At 44.1% G+C, this 24498-nt stretch overlaps 1 protein-coding gene across 5 annotated transcripts; it reads right to left on the bottom strand.

Annotated features, from left to right (window-relative positions):
• Positions 1 to 5429: 5429 nt before the first annotated feature.
• LOC107380134 (bridge-like lipid transfer protein family member 2) lies at positions 5430 to 24208 on the bottom strand. 5 transcript variants are annotated; one of them, XM_054742578.2, is made up of 40 exons: positions 24101 to 24208; positions 23448 to 23572; positions 23210 to 23336; positions 21629 to 21678; positions 21409 to 21544; positions 21197 to 21315; positions 21036 to 21096; positions 20769 to 20958; positions 19823 to 19946; positions 19587 to 19711; positions 19431 to 19498; positions 19210 to 19346; positions 18865 to 19019; positions 18576 to 18769; positions 18191 to 18488; positions 16391 to 16596; positions 15272 to 16313; positions 14982 to 15173; positions 14665 to 14867; positions 14375 to 14493; positions 14067 to 14290; positions 13782 to 13972; positions 13588 to 13687; positions 13303 to 13502; positions 12927 to 13221; positions 12690 to 12847; positions 11819 to 12025; positions 11588 to 11687; positions 10763 to 10945; positions 10559 to 10680; positions 10291 to 10446; positions 9941 to 10062; positions 9686 to 9866; positions 9518 to 9604; positions 9044 to 9154; positions 8837 to 8972; positions 8450 to 8574; positions 7042 to 7143; positions 6002 to 6136; positions 5430 to 5845 (listed from the first exon to the last, which is right to left on the bottom strand). In XM_054742578.2, the coding sequence occupies exons 2-40, from the start codon at positions 23513 to 23515 to the stop codon at positions 5657 to 5659; spliced, it is 6738 nt and encodes a 2245-aa protein (XP_054598553.1). In that variant the 5' UTR covers positions 23516 to 23572; positions 24101 to 24208; the 3' UTR covers positions 5430 to 5656. The 5 variants fall into 5 exon arrangements, with proteins under 5 accessions (XP_054598553.1, XP_054598555.1, XP_054598552.1 ...); XM_054742580.2 differs by having other exon boundaries at positions 18865 to 18983; positions 23448 to 23575; positions 24101 to 24203; XM_054742577.2 differs by having other exon boundaries at positions 23448 to 23575; positions 24101 to 24203.
• Positions 24209 to 24498: the final 290 nt, after the last annotated feature.

Raw genomic sequence — 24498 nt, forward strand, 5'->3', positions numbered from 1 at the left:
TGATTTTATTCATTCAATATATAAAACATCACTAAAATAGAAAAGTTTTGATCACAACTGATCATAAATAAAAATTGACAAAATAATTAATACAAATATTTCCAAAAACAGAAAAACTAAAAACTTTTTGGGCATTTAAAGACACATTTTATGTAAGAGATTTTATTTGTTTGCCAAACCTGTTTGTGAACCAATGAAATCAAAGTTAAAGACTGAGGTAGACATGCAAAAGAACAAATACATTCATGTTCAAGAGGTAAAACACGGACTTTGTCTGGTTCTGTCTCTGGGGTTGATCCAACATCTCAGACATTTCAGATGGAGTCAGGGTAGGTGTTAAGGATTTGATCACAGTCAAAGTTTTCTAACTGATCTTTAGAGATGCCTCTCATTGATTTGGCTGCCCATTCAGGATGGGCAATGGGTTCTGACCAGTGTTTTCTGGAGGAAATAAGAGTCAAAGGAGGTACCACGGAGGAAGGGCTGCATCTTAAAACAGTAAAGATTACAAAGGCGGTTTCCTGGACTCTTGCATAGAAGCTGAATCAGCGAAGAGTTAAGAGCTTTTTAGTTGCTTTAAATGTATACATTAGAATTGAAATGTGTTTCTGTGTAAAAATGTCCATCTTATGCAAACCATTTCCTGTAAGTCCTTTGTTTGGAGAAATCGAGTTTAAGTCCAACAAGATTGATCAGCCACTGCCTGGTCTTAATGTAGAGCCAAGATCAAGATCTTGAACTGATCATTAAAGTACAAATTCGCTGAAAAATGTATAATACATGTTCGTAACAAGTTCTAGTTCAGAGCAAGCGTTTATAAAGAGGTTAGCGAGATCCAGCTTTTATTTTGGTAACCAATTTCCGCCTATTGGCAAGCGAATTTGCATATTAGCTAAATGTTTGCCGTCGTCGTCGTCGTCGTCTTCCTCCGCTTATCCGGGTCCGGGTCGCGGGGGCAGCATCCCAACTAGGGAGCTCCAGGCCGTCCTCTCCCCGGCCTTGTCCACCAGCTCCTCCGGCAGGACCCCAAGGCGTTCCCGGACCAGATTGGAGATGTAACCTCTCCAACGTGTCCTGGGTCGACCCGGGGGCCTTCTGCCGGCAGGACATGCCCGAAACACCTCCCCGGGGAGGCGTCCAGGAGGCATCCTGACCAGATGCCCAAACCACCTCAACTGGCTCCTTTCGATCCGGAGGAGCAGCGGTTCTACTCCGAGTCCCTCCCGAATGTCCGAGCTCCTCACCCTATCTCTAAGGCTGAGCCCGGCCACCCTACGGAGGAAACTCATTTCGGCCGCTTGTATCCGCGATCTCGTTCTTTCGGTCATTACCGAAAGCTCATGACCATAGGTGAGGATTGGGACGTAGATCGACCGGTAAATCGAGAGCCTGGCTTTCTGGCTCAGCTCCCTCTTCCCCACGACAGATCGGCTCAGCGTCCGCATCACTGCAGACGCCGAACCAATCCGCCTGTCGATCTCCCGATCCCTCCTACCCTCACTCGTGAACAAGACCCCGAGATACTTAAACTCCTCCACTTGAGGTAGGACCTCTCCCCCGACCCGGAGGTGGCAAGCCACCCTTTTCCGGTCGAGAACCATGGTCTCAGATTTGGAGGTGCTGATCCTCATCCCATCCGCTTCACATTCGGCCGCGAACCTACCCAGCAAGAGCTGAAGGTCAGAGCTGGATGAAGCTAGGAGGACCACATCATCCGCAAAAAGCAGAGACGAGATTCTCCTGCCACCAAACTCGACACACTCCACACCACGGCTGCGTCTAGAAATTCTGTCCATAAAAGTGATGAACAGAACCGGTGACAAAGGGCAGCCCTGGCGGAGTCCAACCCTCACTGGGAACAGGTCCGACTTACTACCGGCTATGCGGACCAAACTCACGCTCCTCTGGTAAAGGGACTGAATGACCCTTAACAGAAAGCCACCCACCCCATACTCCTGGAGCGTCCCCCACAGGGTGCCCCTGGGGACACGGTCATAAGCCTTCTCCAAATCCACAAAGCACATGTGGATTGGTTGGGCAAACTCCCATGCCCCCTCCATCACCCTTGCAAGGGTATAGAGCTGGTCCACAGTTCCACGGCCAGGACAAAAACCACATTGCTCCTCCTCTATCTGAGATTCAACTATCGATCGGACCCTCCTCTCCAGTACCTTGGAGTAGACCTTTCCAGGGAGGCTGAGGAGTGTGATCCCCCTATAGTTGGAACACACCCTCAGGTCACCCTTCTTAAAGATGGGGACCACCACCCCGGTCTGCCACTCCACAGGAACTGCCCCCGATGACCACGCAATGTTGTAGAGACGTGTCAGCCATGACAGCCCTACAACATCCATAGCCTTGAGATACCCAGGACGAACCTCATCCGCCCCCGGGGCTCCGCCGCTGTGTAGTTGTTTGACTACCTCAGCAACTTCTGCCCCCGAGATCGGACAGTCCATCCCCAGGCCTCCCAGCTCTGGTTCCTCCTCGGAATGCGCATTGGTGGGATTGAGGAGCTCCTCAAAGTATTCCTTCCACCGTCCGACTATAGCCTCAGTTGACGTCAGCAGCTCCCCATCTCCACTGTAAACAGTGTGAGCGAGTTGCTGCCTTCCTCTCCTGAGGCGCCGGACAGTTTGCCAGAACCTCTTTGGAGCCGATCGATAGTCTTTCTCCATGGCCTCACCAAACTCCTCCCACGCCCGAGATTTTGCCTCGGCAACTGCCACTGCTGCACCCCGCTTGGCTATCCGGTACCTGTCTGCTGCCTCCGGAGACCCACAGACCAGCCACGCCCTGTAGGCCTCCTTCTTCAGCCTGACGGCTCCCCGAACCTCTGGTGTCCACCAGCGGGTACGGGGGTTGCCACCACGACTGGCACCGGCCACCTTACGACCACAGCTAGCAACAGCCGCCTCGACAATCGCAGAGTGGAACAAGGCCCACTCGGACTCAATGTCCCCCACTGCTCTCGGGACGTGGTCAAAGCTCTGCCGGAGGTGGGAGTTGAAGACCGTCTTGACAGGTTCTTCTGCCAGGCGTTCCCAGCAGACCCTCACTATGCGTTTGGGTCTGCCAGGTCTACGCGGCATGTTCCCTTGCCATCTGATCCAACTCACCACCAGGTGGTGATCAGTTGACAGCTCCGCCCCTCTCTTCACTCGGGTGTCCAAAACATACGGCCGCAGGTCAGATGATACGACTACAAAATCTATCATCGACCTGTGACCTAGGCTGCCCTGGTACCAAGTGTACAGGTGGGCATCCTTATGTTCGAACATGGTGTTCGTTATGGCCAAACTGCGGCTTGCACAGAAGTCCAATAACAAAACACCGCTCGAGTTCAGATTAGGTGGGCCGTTCCTCCCAATCACACCCCTCCAGGTCAAGCTGTCATTGCCCACGTGAGCATTGAAGTCCCCCAGCAGAACAATGGAGTCCCCTGATGGAGCACTATCTAGCACTCGTCCCAGGGACTCCAAAAAGGGTGGGTACTCTGAACTGATATTTGGCCCATAAGCACAAACAACAGTCAGGACCCGTTCCCCGACCCGAAGGCGCAAGGAAGCTACCCTCTTGTCCCCCGGGGTAAACCCCGACACACAGGCAGAGAGTCTCGGGGCTAACAAAAAGCCAACCCCAGCCCTCCGCCTCTCACCTGGAGCAACTCCAGCAAAGTAGAGTGTCCAACCCCTCTCCAGGTCTCGGGTTCCAGAGCCAATGCAATGTGTCGAGGTGAGTCCGACTATATCTAGCCGGTACCGCTCAACCTCTGCCACAAGCTCCGGCTCCTTCCCCGCCAGCGAGGTGACGTTCCATGTCCCAAAAACTAGTTTACTTGTCCGGGGATTGGACCGCCAAGGCTCCCGCCTTGGTCTGCCACCCGATTCGCATTGCACCGGACCCTTCATGTTCCTCCTGCGGGTGGTGGGTCCACAGTTGGACGAGCCCATCTATCCGGTTCGGGCTGGGCCCGGCCGGGCCCCATGGGCAAAAGCCCGGCCACCAGGCGCTCGCTCACGGGCCCCAACCCCAGGCCTGGCTCCAGGGTGGGACCCCGGTAACCCTCCGGGCCAGGTACTCCGACTCTTCGTTTTAACCGCCATGAAAGATCCTTCGAACCGTTCTTTGTCTCACCCTTCACCTAAGACCAATTTGTCATGGGAGACCCTACCAGAGGCACTAAGTGCCCCAGACAACATAGCTCCTAGGATCATTAGGGCACTCAAACTCCTCCACCACGATAAGGTAATGTTTGCGTACCACCTAAATATTTATTTCCCACACTATATTTTATATTTTTGGGTCAGACTTAAATATTAATTTCACAAATACTGATTTTGCAAATTAAATGTTTAGCTCCAAAAAACATTTAGCTGGGATCTAAATATTTATTTTGGAAAATAAATATTTAATTTACAAATTAAATATTTAGTTCCAAAATAAATATTTAATTAATAAATTAAATATTTAGTTAGTGAATTAAATTTTTATTTTACAAACTAAATATTTAGATCAGACCTAAATATTTAGTTTGCAAAATAAATATTTAACTGTAAATTAAATATTTAGCTTGCTAACTAAATATTTATTTGTAAACTCTTATATGCTAAATAACCAAAAATATTGCTGTTAGATTATGACTGTTTGACTTTACAAATGGCACCCCATAAAATCCATCGCTTTGGTGTATGATTCCTGGTTTTCCGTCCATGCGTTTGGTTTTATTAGATCATTGGAGGCGTTTCCGGGCATATTCCTCTCCAGCTGAGCTGTCAAATCCAGGATCAATCACCCACAAAGAAAAAAAAAACACATCAGCCTTTTTATTAACACTTTTATTGACAGATAAACAATAAGCCACTGAAATGTGCAGCTGCTGATTACTCTCCTTTAATCGTATAAATCAAATGCCAGAAGCAGCTTTATTTCAACAGAAAACAAACGTGATTACAAAAATATCAAATTCTTTAGCTGAAAAGTGCTCCAGTGTTAAAATTACACAACACACACTCAGTAGTTAGCTGCAACATTGTTTACTCAACACATCAAGTGGCACATTTTACAACATGAACACTTCTTGTTCTTGATCAATTGCACTGAGGTGAGGTACAGTAAAATAACACGCAGAAGGTAAAATAGAAGACATCTAGAGTGAAAACGGCCTTCCTGTCTGAGCAACAGTCATATAGCCACAACAAGATTCCTTAAGTGATAAAACATATTCTTTTTAACATTTAATAATCCTAATCTGTATACAGCATTGAAGGTGCTTTCAGTTAATTCCGATTGAACCTTCATGTTCCTGAGCCAGCAGGAAGAGGATGACGAGAAGCAAAGTGTGGAAACCCTGACAGAGAAGCTACATGCTGTAAGTCTTCCTCGCTACATTCAATCTGACCACAGTCGTCCTTATTTCCAGAGTTTCTGAAATGCTGAGGCTAATTTAATGGCATGCAAACACAAGCAAACACATATTTGGTCAAAACGGCACCTAAGGAACCCTGGAGATGTCTTGAATTCTTGGTGGAACTTTAAAAACAAGATCAGCAGGCTTACTGCATTTCCTCCAGAAAAACTGGAAATGCTTCTTCCTTTTTCATTGTTATCCGTAAAAGAAGGAACGTCTGGTGTAAACATAGAACCATTTGTTTGTTCACTTGCGTCGACTAAAGATACTCTTCTTGCTGGAGCTCTTGTCTGAAGTGCTGAGGCCGATGAGGAGCCGTGCCTTCTCATCTTCTTCCTGTTGCTGCTGCTGGTTGTTGTCGGACTTCCCTTCAGGTGCTTTTCCACGCAGGTCTGAGCCTGAGGCCGGCTTCAGACGCAGCTTCTCCTTTATCATCTGAGCAGCAGGGAGGGAGACACATCTCTTAAAAACGTCAGAACATGAACACACATTTTCTGCTGAGATATTTGCTACAACTCATCAGATTTCAAATTAAAAACATCCAGCAGAAAACTAAATATGGTTTCAATGGTCCAGATTAATAAGGCTGACCTGCGCTACAAGTGCTTTCCGACTGTCCCTTTTTACTGCCATGGCAAAGTCAAGCCACGTCCAGGTGTTGTTGTGATATTCCAAACAAGGCAACACGAGGTTCAGGTCTTTCCAGTCCACACTGCTCTTTTCTCCCTGGAAAGACATAAAAACAGTAATGAAAGAAATCTGAAAAGACCCTGGGCTGGTGACAGAAAATTACACTGAAGCTGCTGTTTATTTTGTATTTATAATGCCAGAGAATTAGTGTATTAGTGGAAAATTTTAGACCAAGTTGAAATTCTTATTTACTCACAATAAAATTAGGAACTAACACCCAATGGTGTTCACATCTTCCCATATAAAATAAATTGGCTACAGGTGATCTGACACATAGGAAACTGATCCAATAGGGAAAGGCCAGCTCACCAAGTGGGTGGAGCCTACCTTAGGGAATAAAACATGATGACAAATTCAAGAGCCTTTTAAATGACTATGGCAGGAGCAGCTTCAGGGGTCCAGGTGTTTGAGTTTACTGTACCATTTTATCTGTTTTCTACAGAAATCAAGTTAACTGGATCCACTGAAACATGGTCATTTGTGGAGTGCGCTGAAGACGAGGGTAAAGTGTGCCTGGTCAGCTCTCCCCTGGTGGAGATCTGATGACAAGGAGCTTTCTACTGAGCTAAATCATAAGTAACAATAACATCCAGAGAAAAAACCTCCACAGCTAATTTCTCTCAGAATAGTCATGAGTGTCTGGAACCTGTCTCAATTCAGTTCCTGTGAGTCAGAAAGTTTAAGAATTTTTAAGAAGAGTTGGCAACCAAACTGCAAATCAAATAAGGGTAAAACTCCAAGTAAATGAAGACATGATCAGGAAACATTTTGATTAAATTGCAACTAATAAATAACTAAATAAATAACAGTTGTATGTGCGTCACAGTTTGCAGCATGTGACTAAAACTATAACTTGTTTTACAAGATATAACTCCATATGATTGGAATTGTTTTTAAGCCACAGGAAGCAACAAGAACATCCATCAGCTGTGTAATCTCACCTTGTAGCTGACACACAAAGGCACTTGGGGAATCTTAATGTAGATGAAGGAGTTGTTCATCGCAGCGCGCTCCTTCATCTTGTCAAGGTCATCAACTGGATGCTGCGAAAATACAAAAAAACTAGTTAGTTTATCTCATAATGACTTTGTAATGAAGGATAAAGGTTTTACATTTTAATTAATGACCAGAGATATTAATGATCCATGTCTAGTATGGACCCCATCTCTGGACACTGGGCTTTCTAAATCAGAAGAGTGTTTTTTTTTATTACAGGGAAATTTAATACACTTTGCATGAAATGAGAGACAAGAAAAGAGAGAGAGACCTCCAACTTTTAAGCAAAATGTATTATCTAAATGGTTTTAAACAGTTTAACAGGACTAACTCTCTAGTGATGGATGCTCATGGAATGAATGTGAGGTGGAGTGTGTGTTGGTGCGATGTCAGTTCAGAACCTCCGTTCTGGAGAAGCGAGTCTGAGTGGGAGATGATGTTTTGCTCCTAACTGATCAACGTTTGAACCGTGGTCAGAAAACAACATGAGACGCCATCTGTGCCGATCTACATTACCCGTCAGTGAGACCTCCGTCTTAGATCAGGCTGCCAGGTTCACGACCTTCCATTGGTACTGGAGCCGATGAAACAGCGTCCTCAGCACGACAAACCAGTCTATGGATAGTCTCCGGGTAAAAAGCGGCAGGTGTTTCACAGCGTCAAAGGGACCCCCCTTTGGGTCAGCGAGTTCAGCTTTTATTCTGAAGGAACCGTTGTTTTGTTGATAACGACAGGTTTTCCCAGCTTGGCAGTTCTAGCTTAACAGTTTAAAGTACAGATGGCCGGTCCGTACTCCACTTAGCAATGATGAACTTCAGGGGATCTTGAGAGCCGGCTGAATACTGAACTCAAAATGGCGTTGTTCTGTTTTATTAATCTTGATGTTTATGATTCTGGACGAATCACAGCTGACAGATTAAATAAACACCACAGAGACTCCGCCACGCTTCAGAGTGAAGGTTCTGATTGGATTTGCGACCGGAATGTGTCGTGATTATTTATCTTTTGTGTATCAGCCGACTAGTGGCTAGAATACGTCATTTACTTATTAAACATTAATCATAACATTGTGATTTCACAGATCGGTCACATGGTTATTCTTGACTAACAGTTGTTTTGATTAGCTTTATTAAAATAGAGTTCTTTGATTAATTAAAAGAAAAGAGTTCATTCTTCGTTCTTCTGTCTTCACTGCTGGAATGTAAACATTAGAAGTGAATGCATGACCTTGAGGCTGTTTCATGCACATTGACACTGTGTCAAACAGAACCAGCTGATAGAGGGGAGAAATGGCTCCTTCATCACGTTACACCGCGTGACCCATCTGAGCTGAAAAAAAGAAGAGCTCTCTACCTCTGGAGGCTTCCTGAATGACCTCCTGACCCCAGCAGTGCGGTTCAGTCCCTGGGTGACACTTTTACTGGGGCCCATTGCACCCATGGTGTCCTCTGACAGAGGACGAGGTTTGACAGCGATACCTGTAACACATCAGGCACCGGCATCAGAGCTGTGGCCTCTCAAACTCCATCAGATATTCCCACTGAGTCCCACAACTACACACACTCTCAAACACACACTTCTCAAGGTCAGATTCAGTGTCAGCGTTCCACGGCTCTGAGCGATATGACCAAGTAGTTCAATAGTACACATGCCCGGTAAAGAAAATGGAAACTTATTGAGCACTTGCAGGACATTGATCACACAGGAGGGTAAACGCTCATCTGACTGCTTTTATCATACCAGTAGTAACCATTTTAGACTTGTCCTCCTCATCAGTGACCTCTTCCTCCTCAACGTTTCGTCCTGGGAAGAAAAAGCCCATCATCCGTTTAAAGAACTGATACATGAGCTGGATGGTGAGAGGAACCACGTTCACCTGAAGGTGCAGAGAAGGAACATTAAAATAAAATGTATGGTTTCACAGCAGCCGCATGTCATCTTCCTCACCTCAAAGTGCTCCTTCACAGAGATTCCTCCCACCGGGGGGCGCACTTTGCTGAAGATACGGAGAGCAAACTGGCGCCCTGACTGGCAGTTATTCTGGGGACGTAGCACCACCTGGAAAAACAACAGGGAGTTTTTAAAAACAAATCGATCGTTGAGTTTGAAAATGAACCATACAGCACATTACTGATGAACACAGGCGGGATAACATGTAACAAGTGGAGCTGAAAAGTGATCCCAACAGGACAAAACAAGACGAGCACGAGCATCAGTACATACCCTCACACGCTGCACGTAGGAAATCAGGAACAAATACATTAACACAGGTTGAAAACTTCCCTCAGAAAAGTTTTTTTAAAACATATTTTTAAAAAATTGTGTCAAAAAAGGGGCAGTGTCAAAATATAAACTGGGTGTTAAAAGAAAGCATGCATCATATTTAAACTAAAAGTGTCCAGATCTGACTCTTCTTAATACCTTGTAAGCTGCATTTGGCAGCAGGTTGTTCATGGTGAACCACCCGAGCTCCAGCAGATGCTCCGCTGTGTCATCAGACTTGTTCAGCTACAAGAAGAAATATCTCAAATGAAAACTATTATACAAAAGTCAGTCTTATGTCTGGATGGATCACCATCGTCTCCCCACCTTGCTGTACATGAATCTCTGCAGCTCCAGCTCAGCAATGCCAAGCTGCCCGTCCTCTTCAGTCAAACACCAGCGAGCCTGAGCAAAGTAGATCTCTGTCCTCCTTGCCACGCTCACGTCCTCTGGAGGCTTACGCAGCTCCAGCTTGTTTGCTCTTTGCAGCTGGAAGTCTTTAAAACATCTGGATGAGAAGATATTCCCACACGTGAGCCAAGATTTCTTATTGGAGGATGAGATTTAAAGCAGGAACAATACCTGATGAGGATGTTGAGCTCTTCGCTCTTCATCTGCATGTCGTTTTTCTCCTGGTTCAGCTGGTTCTGCAGGCGTATGTTGATCTCCATCAGCTCGTCGCTGCTCTGCTCCTCGTTTTGAGCCTGTGAAACCACAAGTCAATTCAAGCACCATTGGTTTGATACACTCACTAGTGTTATATTTTCATTTATGCCTTTACTAAGATGTAAACTAAAAACTGATCATTTATCATAACTAAAAGCAAACAAACAAAACGGTGTCTATGGGATCTGTGGGGAGTGCTTTGTGGATTTCCAAATCAAATTAACTAATTTTGATGTTTAAATAGTTGATCAGATCAATCCACACACCCTGATGTTGGAGTAAATTTGTTTCTCGAGGCATCTGATCTGAGCAAGATGCTGCCTGACCGCTTCCTGCAGATGCAAGATGCTGCTTCGCTGCTCCTCTGGGTTACTAGAAATCTCCAGCTGGAACCGCACACGCTGCTTTTTCTCACTGTGCTCCTGAATGTACCGAAGAGAAAATAAAAGCAGACTAAATCAACATTACTGATCAAAGAAACCCAAATGTGCATGATTTTATTTGACATGTGGTTTAGCTGATGGCCTTGTCTACCTTGCGCCTGGGCTCTACGTGTAAAAGCAGGTTGTTGACAATGTCCAGGATCATGGCGTACTGATCCGGGTTAGTAGAAATCTCCAGGTCATGGTGGATGAGAGTGAAAGTTTCCACGGCACCTAGAAGCCAAAATAAGAGGGCTCAAGGAAAATGTTTCAAGTCAAACAGGATTTATTTGCTGCTTGTGCACCCATCACATACCAGCCTGCTTATTTAGCAGGTCCTCTTTCTCGTGGTTATTCCTCATCTCTGGTGGTTTGATCTGAGTGGCCAGTTCAGGGTTGATGTCATGGCTATAACTGATGTAATGCATCCGGCAGCTGCAGCGTGATATGATACGTTGAACCTGCTGAGACTCGTTCACCTGAGATGGCTGGTTCCAGTCTGTAAACGAGCATCAAACGGAGACAACACATTTTTACGGCACTAAACCAGGTTTTTAAAACAGTCTAACTTTTGTTTAAAGAGGTCCTTCACTCATATCTGAATACATCTGCAGCAGTCTATAGTAGGAACGAATGCCTTGGAAGTCATACTCTGGGGGGGGAAAAAAGCTCTGGTGCACCTCTTTCAGCATGGAGAATTCAGCCAGAGGAGAAAGTAACTTGTAGTCTTATTTCCTGATATTTGCACATCTCAGCTCTGATTGGATAACAGCAAATTTCTGTCGTGTGGTGGAGTTGCTAATGCTAACAGTTAGCTTCTACTAGTCGAGATTTTCTCTGCTGTTTCCTGGGTACTACACCAACATAAGCCTTCCCCGTCACGAGTCAAGATGGATGAGTCCATGAATGTTCAGGGACAATGTGACGTAGATCTGTAAGGATTTTCAAATTCTAGAGTTTCACGGTCTATTTTCTATCTGAAGCAAATGCAGGAGATGGACGTAGGACCCAGTTTTAATGTTCACCCTGCATGTTAAACTCAGAGTGACCAATCATTTTCAAAAATAATAGTTTCTCAGTGAAGGACCTCTCAAAAAATAAATAAAATAAAATAAATAAATAAAAAACAACAGTATTTCACCTGTAGTGGTGCTAACCATTCCTCCCACCGCCTGGCCACCCTCCACCAGCTCCAACACGGCATCCAGGTTACGTTGCCTGTGCTCCTCAATGTTTTTCACCTGAACACAACATTTAACGTAAAAATCTTATCTTACATGAGAGGTAATTGTATGCATTCAAGGTCAAATGAACTATGTCACTCACAACTCATCCTATTGCAACCAGTATGTACCACCTAGCTTGAACTTACCTCCAGCCACAGCTGCCGGTCCTCTCCCTCTGAAGGATTCAGCTCCATGGTGGCAAAGTACTGCATACCGTCCAGCAGGCACGTCCAGGTGGTTTTCTGCTTCAGGGTGTCGTTGTACCAGGCAGGGTGGTGTTCACACTGCAGCAGCTGAGCCTTGGCTGCAGACACCAGCACACAGCCTGCCGTCTCTGTGCCACGCAACATCATCTGAATAAAACAAGATGGGGAGATTAACACATTGAAAGTGTGAGCAGGAGCATTCAAAGATTTCAATGATGATTTATCATTTTTGCACAATTGCTTTGTAAGGGCACAAGAATGTAAACCCACATTCACCTTGCTAAACAAAGGCAGATTGGGGTGTTTAATGAAGCATACCAAAAAGCCTGTGCCGCCTTTGATCTGCTTTCCTATGCAAATTAGTAATGGTCACGGAGAAATGGTTCGTTCTGAGAAACGCTGGTTAAGACACAGCTCCTTAAATCTGCATGCCATCAGGCTTCTGATCCGTGTCGGTACGCGCCGGCACTAATGCCCATTTTTGAGTTGTTTGCATTGGTTACCAGTATTTTTTAGAATCTAGTTTAAGGTCCTTTATTCGTTTATAATCCTTTAAATGGCCTTGCCTTAACACTAGCCTAAGATACAGCTAACGCTAGCACAAGTTACTGTAAATGCTAGCCTGAGCTAATGCTGACTTCTTCGTTGGACGAGAGGAAAATGAAAAAGATTGTTGAAGCACTCAATATTCCAGGATGTGCGAGGACACTTAGTTCCTTGTTTATCAGAAAAAACCCACAACCAGCTGAACAGTAACAACTGTAAATAAACAGCGCTCTACTGACCCTTTAGATATTATCATTGAAATTACCTGACCGTTAACCAGCTCAATAAACCAGTTGCGGTTGTACACATCATCAGTCTGACAGGCTGCGATGCCACACAGCTGGTCACTCACACCAGAGTCCTCCTCTGAAAACACCATGAACTTGTCAGTTTCCTCAATCAGCTTCTGTAGCATTAAGGTTCCTACAGAAGAAAGAAAACAACAAACTGATTAGATCATCCTCACACCTGGCTGCTGTTATACCCTCGGGGGAACCCTCACCTTCGTTTAGGCTTTTTTCTGCTCGACTGACAGTGGGAATGACTGTGACTGGAGCAGTCGTAGGAGAGTGGTAAGAAGGAGAGCGTTTGAGCTTCTTGGTCTGCAGCTGTGTGTCGATCTTCAGACCCTTCAGAGCTTCAGTGGAGAGATTTCTCTTCAGAACAGAAGCCTTTTTATAACCATCATACAGCCCAAAGGCTATGTTTCTGTTCACGGTTGTCCAGGAGGCACGCAGGTCTACCAGGCGTAGTTTGTGAGTATAAGAGGCGTTTGATTCATCCTTTATGTCCACTTCCTGTCAGAAAACATCAAAATGATCCGATTCATTCATCTATCATCTATGATGAATCTCCAGCCCCAGGAATGCACCCTTTACCTCCTCCATCCGGTTGCTCTGTCTCTGGTAGCTAAGGGATGAGAGGCTGAGCAGATGAGTCTTCTTCACCTGAGCGTTCATCTGGTGGTCGGCATTTTCATCCCAGGTGGAGGCCATCAGGTGAACGGTAACCTGAGACAGTTCACTGACCATCTGAGTTACGTTCCATTCTGAGATCAGCCGCCGCATCACAGTTCCAGCTAAGAGAAAAAACATAAAATTAAACATAAAAAAAAAAAACACTAATATTAAGAACTACCTTTTCTGAATCACGTGACATTTTACCCTGAGGGATGAGTCTCTGCTCCCCACGAGTAAAGACCTCCCCTCTGTTACACTCCAACTGGATTCCTCTTTGCTGGGCAAAGGAAGCCCAGTAATCCACCTAAATAACGTATGATAAACAAGAGAAATCTGATTAAGCAATTAAATTACGTTAAACACAGTTTTAGACTGTAACTGCAGAAAAAACATCATACCTGTAGTTGTGGGAAGGCAGCTGTGTAGGACATCTGTTTGTAGTGCTGACCAAGCTTCTTGCGGATTGGCCTGAGGCTGTGGAACAGCTTGCCTCTGCAGATTGGTCGGGAAACGCTTGTCCAGGTAGCCCAGAAGTTTTGCATCCAGCGCAGAGTGCTGCTGTACAGCAGGACTTTAGGCTGGGAGCATTCTTAAAACAAACAAACAAAAAAAAAAAAACACAGGTTTATACACTAGAAGACACACAGTGAGAGAACTTCCATGTGTGCTGGGTTTGTACAAACCGGATGAAGAGTGCTGGTTAAGGTCCATAGTGATGGAGAGGTTAAGGTTCTCTGAGCGAAAGGCTCTGTAGGAGTCATGAGGCTGTCCTGACGTCACGTCTGCGATGTTCTCCGCACAGCAGAGCATGACAGCGTGGTGGTCATAGGGGTTGCCATGGCATAGCCACTGGAGGTCAAGGGTCATACACAGGTTGGGCAGTTGCAGAAAACGGATATCATCATACCTAAAATGCAAAACGGGGTTTTATGACTAAATAGTCACAAACATTGCAGCCACTGTAATTATTACCATATGTACCAGTGCTTACTTCGATGCTGTTCTGACATTTACATCCAAATTCCCTTTAAAAATAAACTGTCCAGGGTTCCAGTCAAAGTTCAGCTTGTTCCACTCCCAGTGCAGGTTCTCAGTAGTGTTATATGGGTCCTACAAGAACGGAGGCTCAAATTATTAAAGAATACTTTTAAACAAAACCGGTTTAGCATCAACAAGCTGTCCAGCATGGAAATTTCAACTGTTCCTGTAAGAAAACAAACTTAAACTTAAAGTCTTTCAGACCAGATGGGGAGCCCATCAAAGACGTTTAAACGGTCTGACCTCTGTGGCTAGCTGGTGGAGATTGGCATGTTCAATGTTCATGGCCCAGCGTCCATGAAGGAGGAGACGACTTTTGTCCCACCAGGCCAGTAGTGGAGAGGGGTCAACGGTGGGTTTGGTTAGCAGGTCCACAGACTGGCCAATCAGAGTCCAGGCGGGGTCCCAACATGGCCCCCACACAATGGTGTACAGAGAGATGTTGGCTGTAGGAGGAGAGAGTTCAAAATTCAGTGACACTGGAGATGATTGTATAAAAAAAGGTTATAGTTTGACCACCAATACAATTTTCAATAATCTATAACAGATTTGTAACTTACATTTGAAATCATAGTAGAACTTTAGAGGAGGCATATTCCGGTGGACTGTCACGTCTCCCCATGGTGGACCGAGCGGGACCGTCTCTTTGCGATGAGCTCTCGCCTGTCCATCCTGCTCTGTCCCAATCAGACGCCCTGACAGCTCCCATTCCCGGATCTCAAAGAGGTAACGAGGGTAGTCCCGGATTCTCACTGACAAGGATTTTATAAAATGGAAAAACGAACCTTAAGCCTTTTAAAGTCTTTAAATTTAAAGTTTGAAAATGACATCCAAGTTGAGTCTGCCTTACCCAGGAATGCAGCTAGTTTAAACTTGACAGCCCGACACCACTGAACCACCAGTGGGAGACCCTCTCTGGGGAAAGGACTAATCCTGTCAATGTCTCTCAGCTGCTCTATCACCTTCTCCGGCCCATGAAAGGATTCATCAGCTAGCACTACCAGCTCAAAATCCGACACGGTCCAGGTCAGCAGGGACTTTCTCATGGGTGTGTTTGCATAGAGGCGGCGTGAGCGCTGGATGTAGATCTCTATGTGCTTCTTTTCCAGTGAACTGTAAAGCTCCTCGATCTTTCTGGCAGGCAGAAGTTCTCCGTGCTGCTTTCGCAGGTCTGCCACCTTTTTGTCCAGAAGCTGCAGACGCTTCGCACTTTCTTTACTCTCATCCTTCATGAGCTCGTAGTTGTCTCGCAGCTTGATCTCAAAGACGTCATCCAGGAAAACGAAGGAGAACTGGCTGATTTTAAACAAGAGATCAGGAGGCAGACATTGCACTGAGGAGGCCCGTCCTGGGAGACGGTGGAGCGTCTTCAACCACTTCTGCACACTAATGGCCATGTCAAAGGTTTTTGAGAAGTTGTACTGGTAGGGGAACTCGACAGATAAGGAGGGACAAGAAAAGACCCAGACGCGGTTTTGAGGAGTGGTCAGAAAAGGAAACGCGTCTCTGTGCAGCTGCATTTCAGTCGGCTCGTCGTTGGTTTCCACGTCCAAACCGTTAAAGGAGACAATGTTGTTGCCGTCAAAATTGAAGATCAACAATGGGGAGCTTATGTGCATGGAGGTGGCGTGCTTTGCGACCGAAAGGGCATCTGTGTGCAGTAGAATGTAGTTCTTCTCACTGACGTGGGCTGTTAAACGCGTAGATCCCATTTCAACACGAATAGACAAGCTTCTGGTCTGAGCTGGCACGGCTACAGCTTTACTGGCCTTTTCCTCTCTTTTCTCTCCGAAAAGTAAACACCAACAAGCCTGAGCTTCAGTCATGTGTTGATATAGGACCATGTGGTCTGGTGGAGCCCAGTCGACAGCGAGCTCCTCCTCACAATCAACCTGTTGAACATAAATAAAGATATTATATCAAGGCTGAAACTCCACCAGTGATGATAAAAACAGAAACATCGGATTACCTGTAAGGTGTGGGTGGTAACTTGGTACCAGATGGTAATTGCTGTGAGTTTGACTACTGGGTTGATGGTTTGGGAGGCGGGGCAGCATGTTTCCATGTTTTCTGTCACAGTTTTAACCACAGACAAGCTCATGCCAAGGAGGATCACTCTGGAGCTTTCAGCAGACGTCAGGGCGCTGACTGTGTCCATCCGCAGAGACACAGCTCCTAAAGAGAATGTTTAACATCTTAATTCTCAAAATAAATAAATAAATAAATAAATAAATAAAAAGTCTCTTATAAAATCAGTAACTAGAAATGCTGCACTGAATAAACTGAGGAACATCACTACAGAAGTGACATGTTTATTTGAACTGTCACTGAAGCCTCGAGTCTAATTCAAAATGCTAGATGTAGCGACATGAATGGCCTCATTTCTGACCCAAAGGTCACACTTCCTCAGCTGGGTCAAGCTGTACTGGCTGAACTTCTATTTACAGATTATCCTTCACAGGAGACACAAAGTCTGCTGTAAACCATCTTTTATCTGACTGCTGTTCCATCTGCAAGATGAAGGACACTTCAAGATTTAAAAGAATCATTTTTAATAAACTCTTTTCACTGTTTTATTACAATGTTCATAAATAATCATCAAGGTTCATTATAAATGTATTTAATTACTGAAATGAATTATTATTGTTTGGTTAATAATAATTATTATTTATGATAATCAGTAATCTTTAACAGTGTAAAGAAGGTCATGTGCACTTACACACACCATGCAGGACACTGAAATCAGGTTAAAGGTTACTGCACTCACACGTCTTTGTTCCATAACCAAAGCTTTCTATCTCTGAGAGGGCGTGTCCTGAGGTATCTTAAAACCAAAACTCCTCAGTTCAAGTTCAGTTCTTGAGCTCACCAAAATCTCTCCGTGGCAAGAGAGTCCAGAGTATCGGGTCGGCCGCTCGAAACCTCTACTAAGCTGTTCTGTCACGCTGATAGAATTGCTCCAGCTGACGCAAAACTCCTTCAGAGTTAATTTGAGACGCAAAACCATCCACCTGTCTACCTGCGGCAACTCTAGGACCAGAGAGTCGGTACCACTGGTCTCCTCTACTGGACCTAGTACCCCGAGGCTAATCAACATCCTCCCTTGACCTCCGGATCCAAACAGAGGGTCGTCTGAACGGTGAGGTAGAACCCAGATTGCGTCTGGAATGCCCGTTTCTTATTAGGAAATAATTTAGCTTAGCTGCAAAACAAACTCTTTCACCCAGAACGCGTATTCTCTCTCTGATAGAAACCTTCTGAGACTACATTCACACATCCAAACACACACATTTCATTTTAGTCCATCCAGACACAGGTTGCTTTAATACCAAGTTTTAATATCAAAGCTTTTATAAATTGTCATTTATGAATTGTCTTTTAAATTTTCATCTTTAAATTGTTAGTAATAAATTCTTAACTTTTTAAACCTGACTCTTCTTTGAATAAAACACAGAGTGGTGTATATTTGGTCACTGAACGAGCAAAGATCTCTTTAGATCTTCTGAATTAAATAAACTTTTGCTATTAATTTAAATCTCTTAAATTAAATATTAATCTTTGGAATAAATATAGACCAAGCCAGTTGGTGTATGAACTTCTATCGATTATATAAATATCCGTGGATATCTATATATAATATAAGTTCATTTGCCAATTTGTTAGATCTTTCTCAGGATTTAGCCAAGCTGATAGCAAACAGCATTAAATCCTAGTTCTGTAGATTAACTACGCTACATAGACAAAATATTCTCACCATGAAACACCTCACCTGCCACGGTGGAGAGCGTGAAGACATTAACATCCTCCAGACAACAGTCCAGTTTGAAGAGTAGATGCAACTGTGAGGAAGAGTTCTGCTGGATGGTTTGGTCACTAGAGGGAGACGTTGCAGCTACATCTGACAGCTGTGGCTCCGTTTCAGGACGTAAACACATCAGAGACATCAGGCGGGAGAGACACAGGGCACACGTCTCCGAAAGCTCCACCTGAAGACCCCTCAGGTTGGACTCCACGCTCAGGCTCGGAGACTGGCTAGTGGACTCTGACAGCGGTCGGTTGAAACTTCCCTAAAAATAAATAAAAGATGTTTAAAACCATACTTTTTATGAATTAAATAGTTTTCCTTTGGTATTTAGATTATATCAGATTCCCACCTGAATACTCAAGGTGTCTAGGATCAGGGCTTCACCCCAGACATGTTTACCAGGTGGGTGAGGTGCCTGTTGGATGTGAGAACCTTGACCAACTCTCCACCAGAAGTTTTCCAGGCTCAGCGAAGCTCGTTGGTGCAGGTTCTGAGACTCTGACCTCTCTTTGTCGCTTTTGAAGTCGAGAAGATGTTGCAGCTCTACAAACATAATAGGATGCTTCAGCAATTAGGAAAAATGCACAAGTAGGTGAGTCATTTTTTAAAAAGATCATAAAAGCAATAAACTCAGTCACCTGCATTAGCAGAGATGAAGCCAAGAGCGAAAGGTGTTGTGTCTCCCAGCTGGACGGACACGTTGATGTTGGACACGCTGGAGGAGATCCTCACAGGGGCATCCAGGTGAGGGAGGCGTCTGACAAAAACGAGGATGGGAAAATAATCTAACGGACTACACAACACGATGAGGTGATGGAAAACAATATGGAGTGTGTGATTCATAAAAATGGGTAAAGTAAAAAAAAAAGAGGTAGGAAATAAAGTACAGTTATAGGAGATTGTTGTAAAACATTTTCAGGGTCAATAAAATATGACCCCACAAATTGATAATAAAAGCTGTGACATCTGATTTTGTAACTTGCCTTTTCCTGTGTGCCGCCTTCCTGTGTAAAAGCTGTTGCCATGGGAATAGATTTAACCAATGGGAAAACTCCTGGTGACGATAGTGAACAATGCAGGTGTTGACTGTAAATGACCCACTAATGTCGATCGAGGTAACCTATAACAAAAAATAAAACCCGCAGACAGAATAATGAGTGACATCATTCTGGAGCTAGGTGTGACCATCAGGCATTTGCTTCACCTGCAGGACTGTCTTCAGACTGTTCACACACAAAATTCTCTGCCTGCTTTGAGAAAGAAGCAGCCCATCTGTTCACAGACAAAGTAGAAAGAAGAAAATGTTATTTATAGCTTCTTCCAGCATCTAATGCTGTGTGGAGACCAGCTGTCCACTCACCCTCAAGAAGGAGCTCCAGGCTGCTCTGAGGGAAGCTCAGCTCAGGGGTGAAGCTTTTCAGTGGATGCTGCTCATCGTCACGCCCATAAACCATCTTCAGAGACTTCAGAGTCCAGTTCAAATGTCTGCACAGATCAGATTAAGTGTCTAATATAATATTCAAATGCTGATCAAATTATGCAAAGCAATGCCTGTACGTGGGATGTAACTGGACCCGCAGTAAAATGTTGACTCACCGTTTCTGGCTGTGCATGGACAGGATTATGTTCGTATTATCAAATTCCACATTGACTTTGTGAGGAAGCAGTCGGTGAAACTGGTCAACAGCTTCAGTCTGGATGAATTTGTCATTTTCCCACTCTAAAAGGGAAGAAACATTTGTTCAGATTAATAATTTGTTACACAGACATTGAAGGGATATTCCACCCTAAGTGAAATTTTGTGTATTTCCGTATTCCGCAGAGTTAGATGAGTGAGGGAAAAAAAGCATTTTGTAACCAGTGCAGTAATTCTCCTGGTCTGGCTGCAGTCCGTCTGCTTTAGCTTAGCATAAACAATGGAAGTGAATAGCAGGTACTAGCATTTTGTGTGCAAAAGTGACTAAAATGACTCAACAATGATACTAAATATTCCTGGTGAGCTCAATAATCATGTCAACTGCAACTGAAAAGTAAGAAGTAACACAAAGGATTTCCAGGAGCCAATAAAGACTTGGGACTACATTACATCAAAGCCATCTTGAGAGGCACTATATTAAAAAGATCATTTTCTTTCTTACTTTCTAAACAAACAAAACAATAGATTTTAACACCAAGTTATTACTATCAAACTGGTTTCAGTGGTTCTTGAGTCAGAAACTCGGAGTAGATTCGCTGCTCCTCCACATCGAGAGAAGCCAGTTGAGGTGGCTTGGGCATCTTGTTAGGATGCCTGTATTGATTTAAATAACTTTAAAAAGTACTTTTGAGGGGGGGGGGGGGGAGTACAATTATGGAAATACCAGACACTGCATCCGCAGATTTTCAATTGTCTCCTCATAAGTAGTGTGGACAAATTTGGACATCCGTACTGTAGAGTCTTATTTGTCCTAAGCATTTATTTCAAGTGCAGCATGAACAGTTAGATAAAGATGAGTTAGTTCATTTTGATGCTCCTTCCTTAAGCATTAGAGAAGGGACTCACCAGATCCAGGATGCTCTAGCTTCTTGTGGGCGATGTTGGGGGGCAGCAACAGCTGGCTGAGGAACAGCCCCTCATGCAGCTCTGCTACAAGCGTCCTCACATTCAGGGACAGAGATCCTGGTTTCATCTCTGGTAGGCTTACATCCCCGGACAGTAGCAGGCTCAGGGCCAATTCAGCCAAACATATGTCCTACAAAAGATAAAAATAAAAAAAAAACGTCAGTCACACTCAAAATGTTCTGTAGCAAAAATGGTAAATAAGCTCACCAATTCACTGCTTTTGAGCACTTTACTGCTCAGCTGCCCCACTGAGAAGTTCCATCCTAACCTGTAAAAACACAAACACGCTGCTCAGTTTCTTTTCAGACTTCGTTTCTATATAATTTACTGCATAGAAATAAGATTAGAGTTAAACAGAAACACCTTACTTTTTACTCTGATGATCGAGTAACAGGGTGATCCCTGTGAGAGTCATGTGCCACAAAGACTCTGAAAGCGCCAGGTTTAACACCATGACATTGACTGAGCTGACGTGGAAGGACAACAGCTGTAAACATTAAAAAAAAAAAAAAAAAGTTAGATTTTGCTCCCAAAAATCTCTGTATACAAGGTAGCACTGATCTATTATGAGCCTTTTTACCTGAGACAGAAAGCGCAGAGTCTTGGGTGAAATCTTCTTTGACTTCTTTCCATGGCCAGCTTTCACCAGAGAACGCAAAGGTGCTTGAAGGTCAAACCTAATTCTTGTGTCACCAACACACAAAGCCAAGCATCTCCTGAAATAAAGAAATATCAGAATCAAGTAGTTTTGTATTTTTAATTGTTTGACAAAAAGTTGTCCCACTGAAACAAGAACTTACGGCAAATCTTGGTTGAGAAATTTACTTGAAATCCATATTCTGTCAATTTCCTGTCACAAGAAAAACAAACAATGATGACAGATTAAAAAGTTAACTTTTGATACAGTGCTGCTCAAACAACCCAAGGTTTTCCTCAGACTCCTGCTGGATTTTTCATTCTAAAATACTTGATTTGTTCGTCTAGCTTATTTAAAGGTGTGGGACACTCGTTTAACGAACACATTTGCAGTGGTCTTTAGCAGGAATGATCAGAAGGTAGCTTAACAAGGCAGGATTTGGAGTCCTTTCCTGATATTTGGACATCTCACCTCGGATTGGCTAACAGCACCATGACGCTGCCACTGGGCTCGTTCGAGATGAGCCAGTTCTGCGCAGATTCGATCAACGGTGATCGGTGCTCAGTGCATGCCGGTTAGATTTGTGTCCAACTTGACGCCGACTTGGTCTGACGTCATGCCTACGTAGGCAACGATAACCTCGTGAGATCAAGGCAGCGGCAGATTTTGGAGCAAGGTGCTGCAGTTGCTCTCCACCGGCTGCAAAACCTAGGGGATGATGGGAAACGCCTGGCTCTCACCTGATCTAAGATCTGATTGGTTCACATTCTGATCACATCCGGTGGTAGAACATGAAATGTTAGTTGGTCACATGTATTCTGTAAATCATGCAACGTTGATGATGACAACTATATAGGCCATGAAGAGAAATGTGATTTGTGTTATTTTCTCACGTTTCCTATGAGCACACTAAACTTACAGCTGTTAACCTTTACTTATTATTACAGTCATATCTCCATATGCATCATATTATATCCACAAGCACGTGAGGATGTGTTTCAGTTGCTAACGGGCACCAGAATTAAAATAAATAATTAAACAAGTATGAACACTAACGCAATATCTTCATCCATGTCACCTGCGAGCTACACATGTAGGGAAATCTGTCCGACTTAAACTCCGGCTTTCAGCCGCACCCCCTGCTGCTTCCGTCTGCTCTCGTCTGTTTTCCAGGCGAGGCGCTGCTCAACTCGAACAAGCCCACTGACACTGCGACATGGACATTTTATTTTTCACAAACAACACAAGCCTGAAGGAGTTCTGCTGTGTGGTGGAGTTGCTAATGCTAACGGTGACTGCAATGATGTTCTTTGCTGTTTTCTGGACGCTAACCAACAACAGCCTTCCACGTCATGAGTCATGATGGGTGAGAAATGATTTAAAATAGTTTGTTTCAGCATTCCACACCTACAAGCCCTAGCACTTTGTCTGAAATATGTACATTTTTATTATTTGCAACGCACCAATTGCACAACTGAATGGAAAAGCACACTATATTCAAAGAAAACCTTCAATAAGCCTGATGCACTCTTGATCAAAACCCTTTTTAAAAATTAATATAGTCTGACTCCTTAGAGGATATTTTTCAACTTTTATGCAGTGCATTTTAATGGGGGAGGAAAAAATGCACCAAAACCTCAAATAAATCGTCACCACTGAAATAAACACGTAATCTTGTCTTGGGAGCAGTCATATTGTGTGAACTTGTGAGAGATAAATGTCATGCAAACACGATTTACCCTACCAGAGTGTGCTGAGGGTGAAACTGGATCTTAATCCCTTGGACCGAAAACAGTCCAACTGATTTGATCTTCAGCTCTGCATTCAGTGCAGTCTGGAAGAGACGCACAGCCAAAGTACAGATGAGCCACCTGGAAACAGAAGACAATAGAAAGTATATTTGATCATTTTTCATTTAAAATGACAAAAATGAGAAGATTCAATTAGGTTGCAGCTTCCAAATGAAATTTGGATTTTCTTACCTGGCAATGATGCATAACACAATCCCCAGCACAAAAATGAGAAGGAAGGATATCAGCACGAGAGACATTGTGTCCCAAGTTGTTCACACCCAAATCATGGACATGGGTCTGGCTTTGTTAATCAGCTGCTGCCAAACAGGAACAGATTGAATAATCACATGAATCCTGACAGTTCGACTGAATTGCATGTAAAGACGAGCACCACAAGCGTTTCTATCAATAAAAAGTGTATCGTAAACAAACAGTGTGTGCTAAAACGAGCCCCAAAGTGCTAACCCTGCTAATTAGTAATTATAAAGTAGTTACCATCGGTAGTTACAGAAAGCCACGAAGCTGAACTTTACCAAGTTAGCAACAGTGTTAAAACTCTTTTCCTAGGCTAAAGGTCCTCCTAGTAAACCCGTCACTGGGTGGAAACCCGTAATTTGTTGTCAGCGAGTGTAAAACGTTAGCATAAAGCAGCCAAACACGAAACAGTTAAACAAATTCGCTGCCGCGTCACCTTAAAACGGCTGCTAGCATCCTAGCATGCTAGCGCCATGGCTAACGGCACAGCTGCAAGACTGCAGCGCAATTAGCCCTTAATTCTGCTACTACGGAGAATATGTCTAGTATACAATAGCATCCTCTAGTTAATTGGCATATTCACTTACCCTGAATTGTGCAAATGGCTGGGTTGTTCCTGCATAATGGTGCAGAGAGAAGGTACAGTTGGGTGTTCAGGCAGAGTAAACAGAGTTCAGGTCTGCCCTGCTCAACTGGCAGGTCACTTGACATGCATGAATGACGCACTGGAGCATAACTGTTCCATTTTATCCCTTTTAAACTGTACATTCATCTATTTAGTGTTGCTCAGTATACACATCCTTTATTTTGTTCACGCGTATAAGAAAATACACAAAACTATTAACTACAAATAGATGGCTTAAACCGGTCTATTAAGAAATGCTGCAGGAAATTTTAAACCATAAGAATCCAGCTTCAGTTTACATTTAACTGGGATCTTATTCGCAAATCTGAAAAAGTCACAAAAAGTGCACTTCAAAATACC

Source organism: Nothobranchius furzeri, chromosome 13, assembly GCF_043380555.1.
Source record: "Nothobranchius furzeri strain GRZ-AD chromosome 13, NfurGRZ-RIMD1, whole genome shotgun sequence".
In the NCBI taxonomy this organism is placed as follows: Eukaryota; Metazoa; Chordata; class Actinopteri; order Cyprinodontiformes; family Nothobranchiidae; genus Nothobranchius; species Nothobranchius furzeri.

Coding starts and splice junctions, on each gene's coding strand:
- LOC107380134 (XM_054742578.2), bottom strand. CDS start 23,515: ATGTCTCTCGTGCTGATATCCTTCCTTCTCATTTTTGTGCTGGGGATT. Junction 19,947..20,768: donor GCTAGAGCATCCTGGATCTG/GTGAGTCCCTTC, acceptor CTTCCCTTTTAG/AGTGGGAAAATGACAAATTC. Junction 9,155..9,517: donor TGCCAAATGCAGCTTACAAG/GTATTAAGAAGA, acceptor TTGTTTTTCCAG/GTGGTGCTACGTCCCCAGAA.